Source organism: Hipposideros armiger, unplaced genomic scaffold (genome assembly GCF_001890085.2).
Source record: "Hipposideros armiger isolate ML-2016 unplaced genomic scaffold, ASM189008v1 scaffold_663, whole genome shotgun sequence".
NCBI classification, from domain to species: Eukaryota; Metazoa; Chordata; class Mammalia; order Chiroptera; family Hipposideridae; genus Hipposideros; species Hipposideros armiger.
In genome coordinates this window covers 567,038-590,657 of record NW_017732013.1, presented here as the reverse complement: position 1 = coordinate 590,657, position 23,620 = coordinate 567,038, and the positions used below count along the sequence as shown (strand labels likewise).

Genomic DNA, 23,620 nt, shown 5'->3' with positions numbered 1-23,620 from the left:
CTAAATAAAAAATTAAAATACCCATCAAAATACAATGGTGAATATAGTCAATTATCCAAATTCCTAAAAACCAAAAATGTAGAAAAATCAGATAATTGAAGCCAAAGTTGTTTTCACTTTATGAATTCACTTACATATTCACTTATATGAATATATATGAATGTTTCATGAATTCTTATGAATATTTTATAATGAAGTCACTTGTCTTTAATAGCTAGATTTTACTATAGCATTAAAATTACATTAATATGTTGTTTATCAAACTTGTTTTTAAGCTACAGAAATTCTTAGATGTTTCTAGCAGGAAAAAGCAATGAGAAAATTCAATTTTGTTAACAGTTTTATTCTCAAAGCTAATTAACCATTAAAAAAAATTCTGGCTCCATTAGAGCTACACACAAAGAAACTTCTAAATGTGACATCCTGGTGTGAAATATAAAACTTATGCAACTATGTTTTTATCTGACTTCACACCTCGCTTAGTTTGGAATCCTCCTGAAGTGAAGCCTGAAACAGGGATTTGAGGGCAAGTAGCTTATTTGGGAAGTGACCTCAGGGAGCACATACTGGGGAGTGAGGAAGTGACGCAGGAAGCGAAGACAGCTAACAGTGCATTATCCAGAAAGTTACCACTGTGGCGACTGGGACTGACCTGTGGAGTAGAGAACACACCTCACTTGTTCCAGCTGAGGACAAGAAAGCTGGGGTAGGGCCGGCCGAGTGGCGCACTGGTTAAGAGCTGGCTTGAGACGCCAGAGGGCCCCGGTTCGGATCCCACATATGAGGGCCAGTGACACTGCCCTCTACAGCTAAGATGCTGAACAACAGCTCAACCTGGAGCTGGGCTGTGGTGAGGCGATGGCGACGGCGTAGGGTGCAACCCCTGCTGCAGTGGGTTGCCATGGGCTACCATGTGTAGCTAGCAGCCGCTGTGAGCGGCCATCCAGAAGCCGGCGACTGATCTGCCTTGCCTGGGAAGAGCGCAATGATGGTGCCAACTTGGGCCAGTGAAGCAACGTCCTCCACAACTAGACTGAAGAACAAAACGAGAGCAACTTGTCTGTTCCCCTTCCCCCAATTCCCCAGCGCTGTTCCCATCCCCCAATTCCCCAATAAAAATCTTTAAAAAAAAAGAAAGCTGGGATATTTATGCACCCAGTCACCTTCCTGCCAGGGGCACTGACTCTCTGGCCCATCCAGCGTGCCCTGCCCACTGGCCCAGATCAGGCCTTTGGTGTGTAGGGGTGATGCTGCAAGGATGAGGGTGATGTGCTGGGAGCATCTGCCTGAGCCTTTGGGCCAGTCTCTCAGCCTCACTTTTCTAATCTTTGACATGGGGGTAAGAGGGAGGAAGAAATTTTCCTCTATCCTACTAGGTTCATTTGGATGATCTAATAATTCAATCTACACTAAACAGATTAACTAGTGAAAATAGCTGAATTTAATTACATATATGCAGATGGGAACCTCACATACCTGAGAGATTCAAAGACAGGGAGAATGAGGTATATATGACATTCTGAGGTAAGGATGAGGTAAGGCACTGTGGGGCTTTTGAGGGTCATTGCAGGATGATAAGAAGAGCAGATACTCAGTAATTAGAAGTTTGCCCTGCCCTATAGATAGGTCATAAAAAGTTATTTCTGGTGATAGCTCTTATTATGGGAAAGGCCCCTAATTTAAATTCTTTAAGAAGAGGTAAAAGTTTCTTATGAGCTCGCAGGGTCTCACTTGCCTTTAGCTTAGGACAACCCAAATGCCAGATTGGCACATTTTGGGGAGTCCTGTTCTGAACCTCTTCAGTGGTAACAATAGCTGCTTTTCCCCCAGGGTTTTGTGGGGATTAAATGACATAATCTAGAAACATGGCCACATGTCAATAAATACAAAGTATAGGAAGTCCAAACAAAGTCAGGTTAGTGGTGTTTCTTGTGGATCATGCAGGATTAGCCTCCCAGTGTCTGTGCTGCTGCTGTACTTCGGTTACAGGTGTGCCAAGATATGATTCCCTCACCCTCGGGGTGGCTGGGAGGGAGGTGTTGAGGCGTTGGGGCTGGGCCTCCAGGTTGGGAGACCCCTGTTCCATTTACCGCTCCCAATTACCCCATATATGGTGGCCATGTCAGCACTTTCTGCATGTGCCATGATGTGAAAGAGGCTGGGAGGCAATGGACTTGGAAAGGCAGCATTAGTGCCTGCTTTAAAATTAGGATTCCCTCCTTGAAGAGAGGGCATAGAACTCATCTTGGATTAAATGTAATGCAGATTGTGTGATCAACTTGTGTGGAATCATGGAAGCCACTCAACTTTGGCTTATATGTCTAATTTGCAGGTATGAAGATGAATGTGAATGTCAACTGCTGCTAAAAGAAATGCTTGAGCGGCTTAATAAGGTGAGCTGAGCACATCTTTGAGTTTGAGTAGATTAATGACAGGATTGAACTAAATGGCTGTGATGAGTGTTTCCTGCACCTCTTCTTTGTGTGATTTTCAGGATTCACCTATTTCTTTTATGGTCACTCTCTTTCTTGACTTTGTAATTTCAAGTACATCTCTGCGTGAATCCACACAGCCAGACATATCTCTAATGCTAGATACAGGGTGTTGGGAGAAAACCTAGACTATTAAGTCTATTGCTTGTGCTGGGCTATCAAAACATGCCAGCACTACAGTGACTAGCTTTGCTTTGCCATTCAGACCTCCTGGTCTCAGACACCAAACGTAGGAAGGCACTTGCTTTGAGCAGTGCTTATTTGGATGCAATGAGACCTCTGTCCTTTTGCCTAACAGTCTTAAGATTATTCCTCCATAGGGAAACTCAAGAGAGCAGAGGAAGAAACTTTCATTTCCCCTCAAGCTCCTCATGCTCAAAGTAGCCATGTAGGGGGCACCAGGGGTTCTTAGCTTCTTGCTGGAGGCTCTCCTGTAGAGATTGTGTGGAGTTGTTCTTTTCAGGGGCACCTCTTTCTTCAGATCCTCTATCACCATTCTGATGGATTGGATTTTCTGCTTTAGCCTGGAGAACCTGACAACCAAGTAACAGAATAATCCTGGACCACAGAGGTTGTTGGACAAACCAGAGATAGCAAATAGCTGTAAGCATTATCCTTTCCTGATCAGTTCAGAGCTCAGGGACCCATGGAGACTGTTTAGTTGAAGTTTAGTTGAAGGGTTGTTTATTCAGGGCACATGGCTACCTTCTTCCTCTCCCTTCCTGCCCTGCCCATAACCTCATCAGAATTGCTGCTAAAGCACGGCACCCTTCCCTGCTGGGCCCAGATGTGTTCCTTCTCCAAATGGAACTCCAGTCAACTACTTCAGACAGTCAGGGTTAGCTCAGGATACTTGCTTTCTGTGGCTTTGTCCAACCTCAGTTGTCTATGATTACTCTGGCGGTTGGTGTGAAAGTCAGAACTACAACCTGGGGAAACTGAATTTTGCTTTGTCTGTGTTACCCTGTACCTGATACTTTTGTGCCCTTCTCTGTGTGAGCAGATAATGAATTGTCCAAATCAGGACGCTGTGTGAAAGGAGGTGCTGTCAATAATTACACAGGTTGTTTGATAGATACTGGGACTGTCTCAGGCCAACTGGAACATATGAGCACCCCCAGATATAAACACAAAGATGGTGACAAGAGTGTGCTTCAGGAGCCTTAAGCACATGGGCTCAATAATTGGCCTTGTATTGATGGTTGCTATGGCCCAAGCCTTTTGGAAGTCTGAGCTGGGATTTGGGCCTTATTAGCATCTGACATCACCCAGCTGTTCTGCTGACACTTGTAGTTCATCCCATTCTTCTTGTGATGGCGATCCCAGGCTGCCAGATGGGGCCACCGTCTTGCCCACAGACCACCACCTTCAGGAACATAGGTACCTGACACCCTTCCCTTAGTTGCCAGTCCAGCCTCCCCCAACATTACCATGTTTTGGTTTGTGAGTATTTGTCCTCACTGCAAGCGGAGCTCTCTCTGGACTAACCTCTCAGGTTGTCACTCACCCAGTGCCATCGTGTGCCCTCCTCAAAGAAGAGGGAGAAAGAATGTAGTCTCTCTTTTTACCTTGGGTGGAAAGTGACACTGGATTTAAAAACAAGCTCAAAACGTACGTTGTTTTTCTCTTATTACAAAACAACACATATTCTCAGTAGAAAAGCAACACATGTTCTCAGTAGAAAAATAAGAGGTAATGAAAAATAAAAGAGAGGCATTCCATCATTTCACCCTTCTGAGAACATGGCTGTAACACTGTCATGTACATTGTGACAGTGTGTGGTCGATTGAAGTATCAGCCCTATGAGAATGTTCTGAAGGTTCTAGGGAAAGGTGCTACCAAGAACATGGGCCAGGGCCAGCACAGGGCATCAGTGTTCCCTGGGTCCAGGGAAAGACACTTATGCCCGCAAGTGAGCTGTGCCATCCCAAAAGGCGTGTAACCTATTCATAGGACCCTTCACACTACTGCTGAATTTCTATGAGACTTTAGCTAACTTGCCTCATCTCTCTGAGCCTCAGCTTCTTAATCTGTGAAATGGGAACAGTAATTGTTCCCAACACCATAGCAGGGAATGTCTATGTGCCTAGTGACAATTAAATGACATAATAATGTTTGTGACTTGCCTGTCACAGTTATTATTAAGCACTTCATGTGACGGATGGCAGCTTAGTTTTGTCCATAGTGTAGGGTGCCTAACCCTGTTGGAGTGGGAGATAATCTTAGATGGTACATGGAAGAACAATTGTTTAATAGTTGTAATTTATTTTTATGATTACCTTTTCTCTATAGCAGGTAACATTTAAAAGTTCCTTTTTAAATACATGTGAGTAAAAATGAATCAATCTGAAGAAAAATATGGGTGACTAACAGTACAAGCAGTACTCGGAGGTAGCAGAAATAATGAACACACCATGTAAATGCAGTGAAATGGAGAGGTCCTTGCACTAACTTGTGGGAACCTCAAAACAGCCTTGGGTTATTGGTTTTACCCCCAGAAATGACCCAGTCCACCCTCTCTCTTTGCCAGGGAGGAGACTCGCTCTTGGTGAGGTTAAATGACGTCAGAGCCCTACCATCCATCTGTGTGGCAGGTCTAGGTGGAGTAGTGTCTTCTGTGTCCATGGCTCATTTTCCACCTCCAAAAGATAGTCGAGAATCTCTGTCTCCCAGGAGACAGACACAAAACCAGAGTATCTGGATAAGGATGGCCACTTAACACTTGATGTTGGTGTTGCGTCCATCTTCCCTGGGCCACCCCCAAGGTCGTGTAGACATGCTGAGTACACTGGCTTCCTGTGTCTCTCTGGCTGTGGAAACATGTATGAGCCACAGGAGGCATCGTCCAGAAGTGTGGGCATGAGCACCCTAGGAGTGATCCTTGGCCACTGAGGGACAGGAGAAGGTGGATGAGTCCCTCGTTGGCCCACTCCTTGTAGTAACAGTTCAGAGGTTCGTTCCTCAGCCTCTCAGAGGGTCTGTAACAGGACTGAGCCCAGTTTGTGCAGAGTCATAACCTGCTCATTACACACCTTTATTGGCTTTGTTTCTTTCCCTGTATCACTCCCACCTCCCCTACCAGTGCTCCTGGAATTACCTCTCAGATAAATGACATGTACCCAATCCTTGCCTTGAGGTCTGCTTCTGAGGAATCCAAACTAAGACAATCTCTCAAGGGGTCAGCCATGTGAAGGCTGGCCCTTCAGATTCTCTGTCCATTGAGATAGTCAGATGAGGAGAAGGGGGTGAAAATGAAAGAGTAAATTTACATCTTGTTGGCTGGTCATATCAATGATTTTGGTCAGTAAATCTTTTAATGCCCCCACATATCAAGGAGGTTTTGACTGTCAACTCAGTCTCAGTGCCCATTTTCTCTGGTCTCCCATCCCTGGGTGTGGCCATAGGAAATGGGGGACAGCAGGAATCATTAACCACGTCTTTGATTCTTGCTTGGAAAATACCACAATGCATGTGACAGAACTGATTGTTGCTGCCTTCACAAAACTGCGATCTATTAATGTTGCCCATGTAATTAAACCTCAATTTAAATAAAGAGCTCCTGTATTTTTAACAGCCAGCTAAACTAAAGCAAGCCACTCTTTGCCATGCATTTGAAATGAAATAAATTCCTCAACATACTACTTACATACTACGGTCAAAGTTACTCAGATTTTTAAGACCTTTTTTTGTTTTTTAAATAAGAAAGTTTTTTTGTTTGTTTTCGTTTTTTCAAAGATTTTATTGGGGAATTAGGGAAGGCAAACAGTGCTGGGGAGTTGGGGAAGGGGACCAGCCAAGTTGTCCTTCAATCTTAGTTATGGAAAGCGCAGCTAGCTCAGCTCCAAGTCCAGTCGCCATCTGGCTGCCTGTCGGCAGCTTGTGGCCTCTCAGCTCAAGGTGCCGTGTTCAATCTTAGTTGTGGGTGGGTGCAGCCCACTATCCCATGCAGGAGTTGAACTGGCAACCTTGTTGTTAGGAGCCCATGCTCTCACTAGCTGAGCCATCCTGTCACCTGTTGGCAGCTCAGCAGGATCTCAGCTCAGACGCAGCTCGCTGGCCTATGTGGGAATTGAACCGGCGACCTTGTTGCTCAGAACTCATGCTCTTAATCAACTGAGCCACTTCGCTGGCCCCAGATTTTTAAGACTTTTGATGTAGTAAGAATTCCTGATGACTGTTAGTATTTGGGTTTGGCTAACGTATATGATATATACGAGGTATGATCAAACAATACGGTGAACGTTTAAAAAAAATTTATTACAGCAAAAGACACATTGCCATTAATCCCCTCAAAATACTCCCTTTCACTTTGAACACACTTATCCCATCGTTCTTGCCACTTTCTGAAGCAGTTCTGGAAGTCCTTTTATGTCATGAGTGTCTTTAGTAGCACTGTCATGGCTGCCTCACTGTCCTGAATCAATTCAAAATGTTTACCTTTCAAGGCCATTTTGACCTGGGGAAGAGCCAGAAGTCACATGGTGCCAGATCTGGTGAATAAGGTGGATGAGGACACACTGTAACCTTTTTATTTGACAGAAATTGCCGTATACTAGAAGCAATGTGTAACACAGAACATTGTCATGATGGAGGAGGATTTATAGCATACTTTAAAATACACCTTCTCTCAAACAGCTGACTGACTGCACTGAACAGGTTGAAACTTGTCACTCACTGTTACTAAGGTTTGATGCACCGCTTACTGTATTGAAGATCCCTGTCTTTCTGTTCAATGGCACTCGACAGCAGCATTTACCATATTTTGTGATCACAGTGGAAATGCTTTGTGTCACACATTGCTTCTGGTATATGGCAATTTCATTAATTTTGCAAACTTGTTGCAACAATGTTGCTAACCTTTTTTGACATCAGAGGGATTATTCATTATGAATTTGTACCAACTGGACAAACAGTGAACCAGGTTTACTATTTGGAAGTGTTGAAAAGGCTACATGACAAAGTTAGACAACTTGAACTTTTCGCCAACAATTCATGGCTCTTGCATCACAACAATGCACCAGCTCTCATGGCACTGTCTGTCTGTGAGGGAGTTTTTAGCCAGTAAACAAATAACTGTATTGGAACACCCTCTCTACTCATTTAATCTGGCCCCCAATGACTTCTTTCTTTACCTGAAGATAAAGGGAATATTGAAAGGAAGACATTTTGATGACATTCAGGAGATCAAGAGTAATACAAGTATAGCTCTGATGGCTATTCCAGAAAAAGAGTTCCAAAATTGCTTTGAAGGGTGGCCTAGGTGCTGGCATTGGTGCATAGCTTCCCAAAGGGAGTACTTCTAAGGTGACCATAGTGATATTCAGCAATGAGGTATGTAGCACTTTTTCTAGGATGAGTTTGTAAACTTAATTGTCAGACCTCGCATGTGTGTGTGTGTGTGTGTGTGTGTGTGTGTGTGTGCCTGTGTGTCTGTGTGTGTGTGTGTGTTTCTGTGTTTCTGTGTGTGTGTCCCAATAATGTCTGATGTTGCTTATCTTAAGAAAACTATAAGGAGTAGACCTTAAAGTTTTTCTCTTTTTTTTTTCTTTAAAATCCCCGGAGTTTAAAAATGATGTAAGTTCTGGTCAAATGCTTTCACTTAAAAACAGTTTAAAGAAATATTTAAAGCTGCCTTAGGTGCTTTTCCACGTAATCCATGTATCTTAAACATGTCTGGAAAAGAGTAAGAGGCAAGGGAGTTTAGGGAATGAAAGGGTGGGTGTGAAGCTTTCACCTTCAGGGCTACAAGCCTCAGATGCTCAAGAATTCCTAAGGCTGGGATGAACGTCTGGAGAAGAGAAGGAGAGGGACCTGGGAAAGAGGAGTTTAGGAGGAGGCTGGGGTTGAGGAGGCTTAGAAACAGGACAGGGGCAGAGCGAGGAAGATAGTAGAGGGAAATGAGGCAGTGGGAAGAGAGAGGGTGGAGAGCTGCTGAACACACCTAGTACCTTCCTCCACACCAGCCTGAGCACCTAGAAGGAAGGTGACCTGAAGATATTTGGAAAGGTTTTTTACATCCAGGATCAAAGTGTTTCTTTTTTTCTTTTTTAAAAAATTAAGCCTTAATTAATTAGAAATTTTAATGAACTTGAATATCCATTCTTTAGCAGTGTTTTTTTTTTTTAAATTGGGGAATTGGGGGAGGGGAACAGTGTTGGGGAATTGGGGAGGGGGACCAGCCAAGTTGTGGTTCTTCAATCTTAGTTATGGAGGGCACCAGTCGCCATCTGGCTGCCCGTCGGCAGCTCGTGGTCTCTAAGCACAAAGTGCTGTGTTACAATCTTAGTTGTGGGTGGGCATAGCCACCATCCCATGCAGTAGTTGAACCCGGCAGCCTTATTGTTAAGAGCCACATGCTCTATCCACTGAGCCATCCGGGTGGCAGCTCAGCTCAAGGTGCCAAGTTCAGTCTTTTGTTGCGGGTGGGCATAGCCCACCATTGAACAGGCAGTCTTGTTGTTAGGAGCATGTACTCTCACCAGCTGAGCCATCCTGCCACCTGCTGGCAGCTCAGCTTGGTTGCAGCATTACTGGCCCATGTGCGAATCGAACCGGTGGCCCTGTTGCTCAGAGCTCATGCTCTTAAGCTAAATCCTAACCAGCTGAGCCACTCAGCCAGCCTTTTTGTTTGTTTTTGAATTGGGCTGCTTAGAGGCTGGATTCGGGCCTGGATGTAGATACAGAGTAGGGGCTTGAATGGGTTTTTAGCAGTTCTGTGAATGGGTTGGCAAGACTGATTTTTCAAGGGTACATTGAGTTCTAGTTATTTCTCCAGTCCCTTTCTCAAAAATGGTCAGATCAGTGGCTCTGAAACTTCAGTGTGCATCAATATCACCTGGAGTGTGTGTGTTAAAACAGATTCCTGGTCCCCGACCCCAGAAATTTTGATCCAGTAGGTTTGGGATCTTCCAGATATTTAATATTTTTAATATTTCCCAGGTGGCATGGTCCAGGGACCACACTTTGAGAACCACTGACCTAGATCTAAAACGCACACAATATCAGGTTTGGAATGTTTCCTAAAATTAGACTAGTGACCCAGAGTCTTGAATTGGAAAAAATCTAGATGCTTCTGCTTGTGGAGCTTTTGAAAATGCAACTGACAACATCCAAAGCATAATAAAAACACAAGCGTCTACACATTTCTGAGTTCTGGTACAAACAAAAGAAAACACTTCCAAACAAATTCTTCTCGACATATCAGCAACTGTACATTCCAGAGGTACCTACTTACTTCGGGTGTTTTCCGGGGCAGTTTATCAGATAATTGTCTTCAAAGCAAGAGAATGTGCTTGCAAAAGCCTCTGGTTAATCTCTTTTTGAAGGACAGATATTGGCTGGCTTTTTATTATCTCTAGGAGCAGTTTTAAAGGCTTGGCTGATGGGACACAAGAGAGGTCGTTTGGGCATGATCCTAGGAGAGAGTTGGAGGAAGAATGACACGCACCTTGCAGGATGGGGTCAAGACTCGGTACTTACACTCTTGACTAGTAGAGAGAAGCCCAAGGCAGACTCCAGCCCCACTGTCTTCCATTAACCTCCTTTAACTATCTGAATGACACACAAGGTCAGTCTGGCCTCAGCCTCCCCTAGTTTCTGAGCAATGTTTGGCAGAGCTCTCAGGTTCCATGGAGTTGTTTGAAAGGGCTCTGAGGAAAGAGGGTTGCTGGGAGGATGGGGTGCCTGTTCCCCTCATCACATCCTTCAAGAGGAGCACCACTGCTTTGCCTCTATACATTGGCTCCCTGGAGATATTTTGTTTGAAGATATTTGTGGTTTAAAAAAGTTTGAAGACCAATGATCTCTAGGGTCCCTTTCATTAGTAAAATTCAGAGTGTATGATCCCTTTGTGGATAAATTATGAATGAATTTTAGGTAAAAATTAAAAATTTTGAGAATTCTCTGCCCCACCCCATCCATCCTCAGCAGTCTTAAAAGGGCACTAAGGGGTAGAAGAGGGTTGAAAAACATCTAGAAGGACTCAAGGCTTCACCTAACACTCCCTCTGCCCCAGAGTTAACTATGCCCCCTTTAAGGGGTGTCCCATCCCCAGGGTTGAAAATCACTTCCACAAAGAACCACTGTACCTGAAGGGAATGGGGCTGCATCTCTAAATGCTTTGATTTTCCTTCCCATCAGTGTGGTCCTGGTAGGACTGTCAGTCAAGTTGATGGTCTTGTGACCTGTTGGCCAATCACAGCTCTCTCTCTCAGAAACATGACTCCTGGGGCACAGAGATGAATTCATTTGGAGCTGGATCATTCGAGGGCAGTGCCATTTACTCCTGCTGCTTAGATTCCTGGTGTCTGTCCTTCCTGAGGGATGGCTGTTTTTCCTTTGAGGTCTATAAGTTACCCTTCCCCATTGCTGGAAAGACACCCAGGCTTTCTTTTCACCATCATTCTTCTCACTAAGGGGCTTCACCAGGCTTATGTGATAATTCTAGGTAATTCAGAAAGCCAGGTACCAGGACCACCAAGGGGCCTGCCCCACTTCTCCTGGGGAGTTAATTAATGTCTTATTTGCACAAGGGCAAATAAAGTTCCCATATCCCAGGGTTGGGCAACGTGCGTCTTCTGAAAGCAAAACAATGCTGTTGAGTTTTCGTTGGACTCTGTGTAACTGTCCCTGTGACACAGCATCTGAGGACCCATCGTTAAGCCCCCAGAATTGTAAACTCCTAAAGGCATAGCTCATCTGAAGTCAGCAATAGATTAATTCATTATCAAAAGAATGAGCCCAGAAGCCAAACACCCACAGTTAGATTTCACATTAACTTAGTTCAGACAATCCAGAGCCCTGTACCTGGAAACATGTGATACTTTTTGTAATTTGGTTCATTCATTTACTTCAAAAAAACAAAACCTTCAGTCCATGTGTGTACCTCTCAAAGGGTACAGTTTTCCCACATGCTCTTGCTTCTCCCAGTGGGCAGCAGAAGCCCAGCTCCAGGGCTGAGAAAGCAGGCAGGAGAGTCCAGGGGCCACGCGTGAGGAGCCAGCTCTGGGTTTCGGGATCCTTCTTTCCTTCTGTGTGAAGGTTCCCTCCCTCATCACCGAGTGTTGGTGTCTCTGGTACCCATGAAAGGATTTCAGAGAAAAGAATCTTCAGAGGAGAGGATTTGGTAACTGGAAATTCGAGTGTAGAGAGGCTGGGGGATTCACCAGGGAGCAGAAACCTGGAGGGGACACTTAGGAAGAATGAAATGCTTCACTGTGCCTAAAATTAATCCTGTAGAGCTGCACTGTCCAGTGCAGGAGCCTGTTGCTAACATCTATCATGGTTTTTTTTTAACAAGTCATTAATCAGTACAAAATCACTTAGCAAGGCCTCAGGTAGGTGTGCATGGCAGAGGTGTCTCGGGAGAGTGGCAGCCTTGAGGAACCCAAATAAGGCTCACCTGTACTATGGCACTGGACCACTCAAGTATTCTAGTCAATTCCAGTCATCACAGCACTATCTTATTAAGAGTGCAAATAGCTCTTCAACCTCTTTGGTTCATCCAAACAAGATCCATGAGAGAAAACGATGAATTATCAAAGAGTTTGATGAAAGCTTTCAACCTTCTGTCATAAATGTCATTTCCAACTTTAAAGGAACCAATGCTATTCACCACAGCAATCATTTTAAAAAAATGACTCTTTGTTTTAAAGAGTCATAGTCTAAGGGTAAGAGACAACAGTCGTTGGGAGAAAACTAGTAAAATAAAATTTTCAGTGTTAAGCGAAAGCTATTTCTTAGTCCTGGAAAGTCAACTCATCAATAATGAGATATAGAACAAATGTAGATGTAACTTAAAACTTAAGGTTAGTGGTATATAAATAGACTCTCACTTTGTTCCTGATCTTTCTAGATCAAGGTTTCTCAACCCTGGCACTATGACATTTTGATTAGAGAGTTCTTTGTTGGGTGGGGCTTTCCTGTGTATTGTAGGATCTTTAGTAGCACCCCTGGCCTCTGCCCACTAGATGCCAGTAGTAACTAACACCCCACCACTCAAATGGTGACAATTAAAAATACCTCCAGATATTACCTAATAATGTCCCTCGGGGGTAAAATCATTCCCCATTGAGAACTACTATTCTTGACCAGGTCCAATGTGCTAGCTAACCTTGGACCTGCCTTGCTAGAAATGCAGAGTCTTAGAACCCCCCTCTGCAGACCGATTGAACAACACTGCATTTATTAAAGCCCCAGGTGATCCATGGGCACATACACCCAGTGATTCACACCTATGCCAGATGTCTCCACTGTGAGCCCCACAGAGTCCTGTGTCAACTCTTTCTCGTTGCAGGAAGCTGATGAAGCTTTACTGCGTAACCTGCACCTTCAGATCAAAGTCCAGTTTCTGCAGGATGATATCAGTGCAACAAAGGACAGGTACAAAAAGGTAACCGCAACCCTTCTGAAGACCTTCCCCCAGATAACCCAGTTTGGGTTTGGCCAGATAAGTCCGGGGCACTTGCGGCTGAAAAGTGAAACTGCTAGGGTGGGTGCATTGCCCCTGAACCCAGTGAGTGATGGGTTGGTTGCTGGACAGCTCTTAGTGAGCCAAACATACAAGAGGAGGCAATAATAGTGTGTGTGTGTNGTGCTCCATGACACGCTGAGCATGTCTTTGTGACTGAGCTGCTGCCGCCCTTACTGGACTGTGGGCTCCTAGAAGGAAGACCATGTCTTGTTTTCTGACATCCAGGCTGGTGCTGAACAGCACTTGACGCATATCAGTTACATCTCCTTAGCCCCCTTTGAGCTGGTGAAAGTGGGGCCCTTATTACTTTTCCTGAATACCTCTCCTTATGATGAATAGTTTGTATTATTGAGCTATAAAGACCACATTGATGTGGACATAAATCCACATTGGGATTAATCCATTCCTGGATGGCTTCTTGTCTCAGCACAGGTGTCAGTTTTATAAACCTGGTCAGCACTTCACTGGATGCTGTGGAATCTTGGTCGACTCATGCAGGACCATGCAGAGCACTAGTGCCAGTCACAGGTTGGAAGGCACCTTCAAGCCATCCACAAAGCCTCCCTCCCAGGGCAGGCGATCCTCCAACAGACTCCATTGAAGGACAGCTACCAACCAACCAACCACCAGCTTATGAAATATAAGAAAGATTGTCCTTGCCCCAATGGTCCAAAGATTATAAATGACATATTTCTGACTTCCCAATTTGTAACAACTCTTTGCTATCCTATTTACGATTTAAAAATTTGCTAAGTGAATAGGCTCAGGGAGGGGTCTCATGGTGGGGAAAACTGAATCCCCTGTGTCTTCAGTGAGAATGGGTTGGTGCTGCTCGCCTGAGGATCTGTGGAAATGGGGAACTTTTCTGTGTGTGTATGCGCGCACTTCCTTGCAGCTGAAAGGAGGCTGAGGCAGGAGGGTCTGTTGTTTCTGGAAGTGTCTCAGAGCCGGTACAGGTGGGTCTGAATCCTGCTGTCGTACTTATTGGCAAGTCACTGCTTGTGTGCCTCAGTGTCCTCATCTGTGAAGTGGGAATAATAGCAGCACTTCCCCTGTAAGGTGGTTGTGAGGCTGGTGAGTTGATCCATGGCGGAAGTCTCCAGCACAGCCATTATTCCCACTCTGGGCTGGGAAACCTGTACCTGAAGGGGATGATAGAGTCTCTTCATATACAATCTTTTTTTTACTCTTTATTCTGAAACACTTTAAACATATAAAAGAGAATAGCCTCATGAGCCCCCATGTAATTCTGAAGAAATGCCGGACACCATGTCATCTTATGCATCAATATTTCAAAATGTATCTCTAGAAGATGAGGGTTATTTTATATATTTTAAAAGATTTTTATTGGGGAATTAGGGGATGGGAACAGTGCTGGGGAATTGGGGGAAGGGGAACAGACAAGTTGCTCTCCTTTTTTGGTCTTCAGTCTAGTTGTAGAGGANCCAGTTGGAAACAGGTGACTGCTCTGCAGAGTGTGGAAAGGCTGAGGGAGGATCTCCTTCCAGGACGTTCCGCGGAGCGTTGATAGGCGGCACAGCTGCCTCACCAGGGCCCCGGCTGCCCTCGTGCCCCTTGGCTCCTGCTTTGTGCAGCAGCGACATCTTAGCACAGTTGGTGGCTTGGGGTTCTGCACAGACACAGGGAATAGAGCCCAGTGAGAGACTGTGTTCTGAGTTTTCCTTTTGACAGAAGGGAAGGTGCCTTGTCCAGAGTTCATGGCACAACCAGCTCTAAAATACGGGTCTCCTGACACTGTCTCCACGCTTTATAGTCACGACATTTATGGTTCAGGCTTTGAAGACAAAGTGAGAAAGCATTAACAGTGGCCACTGTGTGCCTATCTTTCTTAGCTCGTCTGCTATAAATAACTTCCACAGCCTGGGTAGTTCAAACAACAGACATGTATTTCCCACAGTTCTGGAGGTTGCAAGTCCACGATCGGGGTGCCGACAGATTCAGTTCCTAGTGCGAACCTGCCCCCTGGCTTGTAGATAGCTGCCTTCCCACAGTGTCCTCATGTGGCCTTTCCTTGGTGCAGCGCACACACACACACACACACACACACACTTCTGGTGTCTCTTTATTTCCTTATAAGGACACTAATCCCATTCTGGGGGCTCCACTCTTATGACCTCATCTATCCTAATTACCTCCCAAAGGGCCCCCCTTCAAATACTATCCCATTGGGGGTTAGGGCTTCAGCATATGAATTTGGGGGTGGAGACACATCAACGTGCAGAGCATAACAGGGCCCACACCTTCCTGACTCCTTTCCTCTTTGTGTTTCCTCGCATGTTAAGTGTGCGTGAGTGCTGAGTGTGGCCTTCTTTGTGCAGGAGAAACTCCAGACAGAACAGGAGGCAGCCGCCCTGAAACATCAGCTGGAGGAGGGCCAGGAGGTACTGTCTGTCCTGCAGGCTCAGAGAGCCGAGCTGCAGGCCCAGGTAGGCCCCGAACGCTCATGTCTACCGCTCACTGTTGGACATTCAGCCACATGTGTGAATCAGGGTTTACAACATTTATTCAGTGTCAGGTGCATGTAGAAAAGTGCACATGTATCCAATACAGTGTGTCCACGGCTCAGGGCCAAAAACAACACTCTGAGTAGGGTGACCAGCTGTCCTGCTTTTCGCTGGACTGAGGGGTTTCCCAGGATGCAGACTAGAAAAGTCCTGGGTAAATGGAGACAGTGTGTTACACTAATTCTCAGCTCCTCAGAGGGTCCTCTTGCGCCCTCTCTCCCACCAAGGGTAAGGGTGTCTGCATAATCTATCCATTTTTATCCAGTTTAAACTTGTTTTTAAAAATAAGAAATGGACTCATGTTGGGATTTTTAACCTATATTTCCTCAAATCTATACTTCCTGTTTCTTCACTCATGACCTAAAATCTCTCTTTGGAATCTGATTACAAACCTGGGGGAGAGTAGATGTGTCAGTATCTGCTCTGCTCCAAATTTGTTAGAGGAAGGCTCACAATTTCATATACCTCGACCCCCTTTTTGGGAGTGAATCTTATTTTGAAAACTAATCTCAACAGAAAAGCTCAATCCTGTTTCCATGGTATGACATTTTGGTGACTTGGTAATGTGTGGTCTCCTCTGAAGTCCTGAAAGGATAGAGGGAAGGGATGTGCGTATGAGTGTGTGTGTGTGTGTGTGTGTGTGTGTGTGTGTGTGTNGGGGAGGTGTTAGGAACTAATAATTCTATAGTACATCACAGTTCACAAAGTGATTTTACATAGACCCGTCTTGATTAAGGTACAACCTGGCAGTTGTGTCAGCTCAGAAATTGAAGAAATACAGAAAATGCAAAGTGTATGTACTTTTTTAACTTTACCTCTGAGCCAGTACAATGAGGGAATACATGGCATTTAGGACCCTCTGCTCATGTAACGGTTTTCTCTGACCCCCACTCCTGCCAGCTTCTCACAGGCCTGACTCTTGGGGGCCTTGGTACTGGAAAAATCAAATCCCAGAGCTGTGTGATCATGGCCGAGTGGACTAACCTCTCTGAACTTCTTCATTTTCAAAATGCAAATACCAGACTGATTGTCCACAGAGCTGTGTGGTTAACTGAATGTAGCAGACCTGTGGCCATGATTCTTAGGGCTGATCTGTCCAGGGGGCTCTGGCCTCCCTCCAACTGCCAGTACCTGCAGCTCTGCCTCAGGACTTTCTCCAGGCAGCAGAGGGCTGCTCCTCCTCACAGGAAGTGTTGGGGAATTAATACCCCAGGAGCAGCCTCAGCCAGTGACTGACGCAAGGTGGTGGATACATCACCCAGCTCCCTCTCGCCTGCTATTCTGCACTGGCTCCCTACTGGGACTAAACTGGTGCCCACAGTGGTAATACACCCCTTATTGGCTGCCTTCCTTCCCTGTCTCACCTCCCCCACTCCACTACTCACGTTTCTTGGCATCTTTGTCCAACTAAACTATTTGCACTTGGATCCTTCTCTCAGGGTTTATACTTAGTCAGCTCGGGCTGCTATAACAAAGTACCACAGACTGGTCAGGTTCCGGCAAGGCCCTCTTCCTGGCTTGCAGATGGCCACCTTCTCCATGTGTGCTCGTCTGGCCTTTCCTAGGAGCATGTGCTTGGAGAGAGAGCGAGCTCTCTGGTGCTTCTTCTTATAAGGGCACTAATTACGCAGGGCTTCATCATAGGGCCCCACCCTCACGACCACATCTAAATTTAATTATTTCTCAAAGGCCCCACTTGCCTAACCCACTGGGGGTTAGGGCTTCAACATGTGAATTTGGGACACAATATTCAATGTGTTAACATAATAAATAGTCTGCTTTTGGGAACCCAAACTGAGGCAATGTGATAATACAGGAAAGCACCTGGTACAACCTGGAGCTTGGCGAATGCTCAGCAAGCATTAGATTTTCTTCTTGCCTTAGAGTGTACCTGCTTCAGTATGAAGGTGGCCCTGTTGCTTTGCACTGAAGGGATATTCTCCCTCCCTTTTGCTTCCTCCAACTTTCCATCAGGCCTGGTCTGGTTCTTCCTCTCCTGCCTTTCTGCCTCTGTTGTACTTTTCTGGAATCATGGGAGCAGTGCCTGGGGGCAGTTTCTGAGCAGCTCAAAATATTCTTCAGGGCCATTTTTAATAAAGATAAGAAAATCATCATCATCATCATCATCGTCATCGTCATCGTCATCACTTATACTGTGATGCTGTCGTGCATTATCTCATTGGATCCCAGCAACAGCCTCATGAGACAATGACTTATGTCAGGTTCCCCATCAGCAGAGACGGAGGTGATGATTTTTATGCGATTGCTGTGTGGGTGGAGAGCACTCAGGAGAAGGGAAGGGAGGAAGGGAAGCGAGACAGCACAGGGCAGGGGCCTGGGCTCAGCTGGAGCCTCAGCCTGATCTCACCGCAGGGGTAGGGACTCTGGAGTGTGAGTCACACCGCAAGGTTGTTCCTGCCTTGAGGCAAGAAGTAGGTCTTTTGTACTTCTGTGCCAGTGAGTCCCTGGCCTGGGTTGGGGATGAGGCAGGATTTGGGGGGAGTTGTATAGCTTCCTACACATGATGACCATTGTCTGGCCAAGGGCAGTTCTCTTTAGAGGGCGCAGCTGTGCAACGTTATCAGTCCTCATGCACAGAGCTGGACACAGGTGCTGTTCAGATTGTTATTCTGCTTGTACAGAAGAGCCTGAGTTTTAGGAGGTATAAATAGCTTGCTTGAGGCGTCACGCAGCTCGTAAGTGAGTAAATCCGTGACCGACTGACCAAATTCTATCCTTTGAAGCACTGCCCTGTTCTGGGGTCAGAAAAAGTCCTTTGTACCCGCTGGGGCTCCTTTGTCCTCCATCTCTGCTTTTCTCTCATACCCCTGCCATCCATGTAACTGAAGGGAAATGTCAAAATAAATCAAACCTCGTTTATTTGTCTGCCTCATTGTTCTTGTGAAGATTAAAGATACAATGTATCCTCTGCACAGGTCACACCTGTCCTATCTGTGACAATGGAACATGTGAGAGCATTCCTATCTGGGGTCACCTTGTCCTGGAGGCAGAAACTCGGGCAGTTCAGGTTTCAATGAGAATGCTTTCTTTCCTCCAACAGAATCTTCTGGAAATTCAGACCTATGTCAGCATCCTGCAGCACATCCAGACCACGCCTCAAACATCTGCCATTACAAGTGGGATGAGGGAGGTAAGAGTTGGAGTCCAGGCTGCAGGGAAAGCATATCTGAAGGCTGTTCTTACAGCCCTGTGGGCATGGTTAACAGACACCAGGGAAAGGCATCAGGCCAGGCTGTGTGGAGCTGCGGTGGGTTAACTCCTCCGCACTCCGACTTCACTATCACGTTAAAGTTTACTCTTCTGTTCTTTTTTTTTTTAAAAGTATTTTGTTGGGGAATTGGGGAGGGGAACAGTGTTAGGGAGTTGGGGAAAGGGAACATTATGTTTTTCCAGGACCCATCGGCTCCAAGTCAAGTTGTCCTTAAATCTTAGTTGTGTAGTTGTGGAGGGTGTAAGCTCAGCTCCAAGTTCAGTTGCCACTTTCAACCCAGTTGTGGGGGGCGTAGTCCACCATCCCATGTGGGAGTTGAACTGGCAACCTTGTAGTTATGAGCACGCGTTCTCACCAGCTCAGCGGCAGCTCAGCTCACTGGCCCATGTGGGAATCAAACTGGCAACCCTGTTGCTCAGAGCTCACGCTCTAACCAGCTGAGCCACTCAGCTGGCCCCTGAACACTGTTCTTTAGACATCTGACCATTTTTGTAGGTGTTTCCTCTTGAGAATCATGGGTTGTTCTTCCTTGTATAGTTTACAAGAAACTGCCAGACTGTTTCCCAAAGTGGTGTATCGGTGTTGCATCCCCACCAGCAATGGATGGTAGTTTCTGTGGCTTTGCGTCCTTGCCAACACTGGGAAGTCGAGTATTTATTTGTTTTTGCTTGTTCTAATAGGTATGCTGTGCACCTCTCTGTGGTTTTTTTAGATTTTTATTGGGGAATTGGGGATGGGAACAGCGCTGGGGAATTGGGGGAATGGGAACAGACAAGTTGCTGTCCTTTTGTTCTTCAGTGTAGTTGTGGAGGACGTTGCTTCACTGGCCCAAGTTGGCACCATCATTGCGCTCTTCCCGGGCGAGGCACATCAGTCGCTGGTTTCTGGATGGCCACTCACAGCGGCTGCTGGCCACTCACTGCGGCTGCTGGATACTCACAGTAGCCCATGGCAACCCACTGCAGCAGGGGCCGCAGCTATGCTGTTGCCAGCGACTCACGGCAGCCCAGCTCCAGGTTGAGCTGTTGTTCAGCATCTTAGCTGTGGAGGGCAGTGTCACTGGCCCTCATATGTGGGATCCGAACCGGGGCCCTCTGGTGTCCCAAGCCAGCTCTTAACCAATGCGCCACTCAGCCGGCCCACCCCTCTGTGGTTTTAACTGCACCACCTAATGACTAATGATGTTGAACGTCTTTCCATGTGCTTATTTGCCAATCATATATCTTTGTTGGAATATCTGCTCACGTCTTTTGCTCATTTTTAAAATTGGGTTGTTTGTTTTCTTATCCCTCTTAGCAGTTTGGCCATAGGTTTTGACTAAAGAGAGCCTCAGATAATTAGTCCTATATTTTCAAGGTCGGGCTCTGCTAATGATTATGTAAATTGGTGGCATGAAAACTATTGGGAAAGGATAGAGATTATTGAAGCTGACTTTTTAAAAATGAGGATTTGGATGTAAAACATTATTTCCAATATAATGTTCCACATTAATTCTGTCTTCACTTGGCTCTCTAGCTGCTCAACAGGTTATCAATGTATTGTTTTTTCTAATGTGCTTCATGAGATTTTGTGATACACTGAAACATACACTGAAAAGGATGCAGATTAAATAAAAAATGTCGGACTGGCCGAGTGGCGCGTTGGTTAGGAGTTGGCTTGGGCTGCCAGCTCTGAGCAGCAGGGCCCCGGTTCAGATCCCACATGAGGGCCAGTGATGCTTCACCCTCTACAGCTAAGATGGTGAACAACAGCTCGACCTGGAGCTGGGCTGCTGTGAGTTGCCGGTGACGGCGTAGGCTGCAGTAAGGCTGGCCAGCAGCGGGCGTGAGCTTTTGTGAGTTGCCGTGAGCCTCCGTGAGTGGCCATGAGTGGTCATCCAATGGCTGGTGAGTGACTGCCTCAGCCCGGAAGAGCGCAATGATAGTACCAACATGGGTCAGTGAAGCAACGTCCTCCACAACTAGACTGAAGAACAAAATGACAGCAACTTGTCTATTACCGTTCCCTGATTCCCCAATGCTGTTCCCTTTCCCCAATTCCCCAATAAAATCTTAAAAAAAAACCCCAAAACCAAAAATGTCATTGTGTCCCTTCCTCTTAAGTTGTGGTAGTCTGGTACAGGCTTTTGTGGACTGGTCAACTGATAACATTTTGAGTTTTGTTAGAAAGGATGACTTAGGACAATGGTTCTCAACTCTGGTGACACTTGGAATTGCCCAGGAGTCTGGCCAGACCATGCCCCAAGTCAATTAATTGGCTACCTGCACAATCAGTCAGCTAGGGTTGCTGGCTGCTTGGGATTTTTTGTTTTAACTTAATTTTTTAAATATGAAAGCTTAAGAAATTCCCAAACTTGCTTTTGAAGACACTTGTGAACCTTGCCAAGTAACATCTAAGAGTCAGGAAAGTTACTTTTTTTGGTCTTCATGGAGATATTTTTGTCTTCTAATGATCATTTCAGGTTCCTGCTTTCCTCAACTGATGTAACCCAGGTTGCTACAAAAACCTAAAATAGCTTTTCTGAAAGCCTTAATTTTCTTTGTCAGAGATTTCTTTCCAGATACCTCATTTTTATTTTGCAAACACATTTCCCCCCTCTAATTCAAAGGTGTTTTACACCAGAGCACACTTAAAATCATATCATCTGTTCCATGTGACATAATTTGTCTGAGTTGTAAAACTATAGAGACTGTGTGGGCTTTTTTTGAGAGCATCAATCATCATCAGTGATCATTAGCATTGCCCACCTGCAGACCCACTGAGTGAGAATCTGCATTTTAGCAAGATCCCCAGGGATCCAAGTGCATGTGAAAGGTGGAGAAGCACAGATTTAGAAAGAATCACATTCTTTATTAATCTCAGCTTAAAAACTCTACATACAGGTTAAATGGTCACATTCAGGTTTGTGTTATTGATTCTTGTTACCGTCCTAGAAGATGTGTCTGTCATATTTGCTTAAAAGAGGATATATTATAATCAGAGTTGCTAATTATAGGAACACAGGCCAACTGGTTAATGTGTCAGTAGCATAAGGTCAATGCCCTCTAGCCAGAGGCCACTGGGGACACACCTGTGGTCACATAAAGCTGGGTTTATTTTTTACTGCAGGAAAGGAGGGTGTACACTGTCAAAAGACTTCCAAGGTGTCTCAGTGTGTTAGGTGATCTGAGAGGAGGGGTCAGGTAAGCAGGGCCCTGCTCTGGGTTGGGTGCTCTCAGGAGGGGGCTGATCCAATGACTGAGTATCCTGATAATTTGTATCTAGGAGGCAGAGGAATGGAGTGTGCTAAAGTTGTACCTGGTAATTAAGTAACATTACTTGTGTTAGCGGAGAGAGTGCATGTTTGGTCATTTTTGAGGTCTTTCGTCTGAGCTCAGACACAATTACACAGGAGTCTTATTTCTGTCTCATTCACCCAAAGGTCCCAGAGTGATATCTTCAGATATTGGGGGTGGCAACATTTATAAGTAGGGAGCATCATGGCCTGGCGGTTAGTGCCAACTACCAGTTGATAGCTGCAGGGCTGTCTCCCTTCCTCTTCAATTCGTATATGAGGGCTGTGGGCAGGCGTGGGGGTGATGCAAGATGAATAGGAACTGGGAGTGAGGAGAGGTGGGGCCAGACAAGCAAGCAGGGCCCTGGCAGGAGGCAGTGTAATATGTGGGTCTGCCTCCATCCCGAGGCTGGTCTAGAATTTGCATGTTGTATATCAGCACATCCTCCGCAAACTGATACCCAGGGTCACGAGTTCCCTTTTCTTCCCAGCCATCCCCTCGTCTGCATCCCTGAAGCAGGGTGGTGGGGACTGAGACACAGAGAAACAAAGAGGACAGTGACAAACAGAGCCTGAGAGAGCCTGAGAACATGCACTCCTCCACGCACTGAGAAACACAGGAATAAGCACATACAGTTGAGGAGGTCCTTCTGCAGTTATGTCTCAAGTCCTGCCTTCCCTACGGGTTTGGGCCATAGGACCAATACTTCCTCCCTTTAAGCACACCTGTCTTGCTCTAGCTGTCGCTGTGTCTGTGTTGTTGATCCAGCCACTTTTCAGGGTGTTGGCGAGAAGGGGCTGCCTCACACACTTGGCTTTGAACATGGACACAGTGGGCACATACTTGTTTCTGATTTTGCCTGACTGCGAGGCCGCATGCTCTGTGTCAGAAGGCACTACTCTTGAGCAATCAGGCTTTTGTGAAGTAAGTTGGATGTTTTTGACTAGATAGTGGAGACACCAGTTGGAAACAGGTGACTGCTCTGCAGAGTGTGGAAAGGCTGAGGGAGGATCTCCTTCCAGGACGTTCCGCGGAGCGTTGATAGGCGGCACAGCTGCCTCACCAGGGCCCCGGCTGCCCTCGTGCCCCTTGGCTCCTGCTTTGTGCAGCAGCGACATCTTAGCACAGTTGGTGGCTTGGGGTTCTGCACAGACACAGGGAATAGAGCCCAGTGAGAGACTGTGTTCTGAGTTTTCCTTTTGACAGAAGGGAAGGTGCCTTGTCCAGAGTTCATGGCACAACCAGCTCTAAAATACGGGTCTCCTGACACTGTCTCCACGCTTTATAGTCACGACATTTATGGTTCAGGCTTTGAAGACAAAGTGAGAAAGCATTAACAGTGGCCACTGTGTGCCTATCTTTCTTAGCTCGTCTGCTATAAATAACTTCCACAGCCTGGGTAGTTCAAACAACAGACATGTATTTCCCACAGTTCTGGAGGTTGCAAGTCCACGATCGGGGTGCCGACAGATTCAGTTCCTAGTGCGAACCTGCCCCCTGGCTTGTAGATAGCTGCCTTCCCACAGTGTCCTCATGTGGCCTTTCCTTGGTGCAGCGCACACACACACACACACACACACACACTTCTGGTGTCTCTTTATTTCCTTATAAGGACACTAATCCCA

The 23,620-nt window shown here is 45.9% G+C and overlaps 1 protein-coding gene across 6 annotated transcripts in view; it reads left to right on the top strand.

The window, feature by feature from the left end:
* BFSP1 (beaded filament structural protein 1) overlaps positions 1–23,620 on the top strand; it is a 63,012-nt gene that overhangs the window by 25,750 nt on the left and 13,642 nt on the right. For 3 of the 6 annotated variants that reach the window (XM_019626206.1, XM_019626202.1, XM_019626207.1), the window contains exons 2-4: positions 2,333–2,393; positions 12,787–12,882; positions 15,303–15,410. In XM_019626206.1, coding sequence (XP_019481751.1) covers positions 2,333–2,393; positions 12,787–12,882; positions 15,303–15,410 — 265 coding nt within the window. Of the gene's footprint in view, positions 1–2,332; positions 2,394–9,850; positions 9,964–12,786; positions 12,883–15,302; positions 15,411–18,549; positions 18,640–23,620 lie in introns of all 6 variants that reach the window. The other 3 variants (XM_019626205.1, XM_019626203.1, XM_019626204.1) reach the window with 3 other exon arrangements.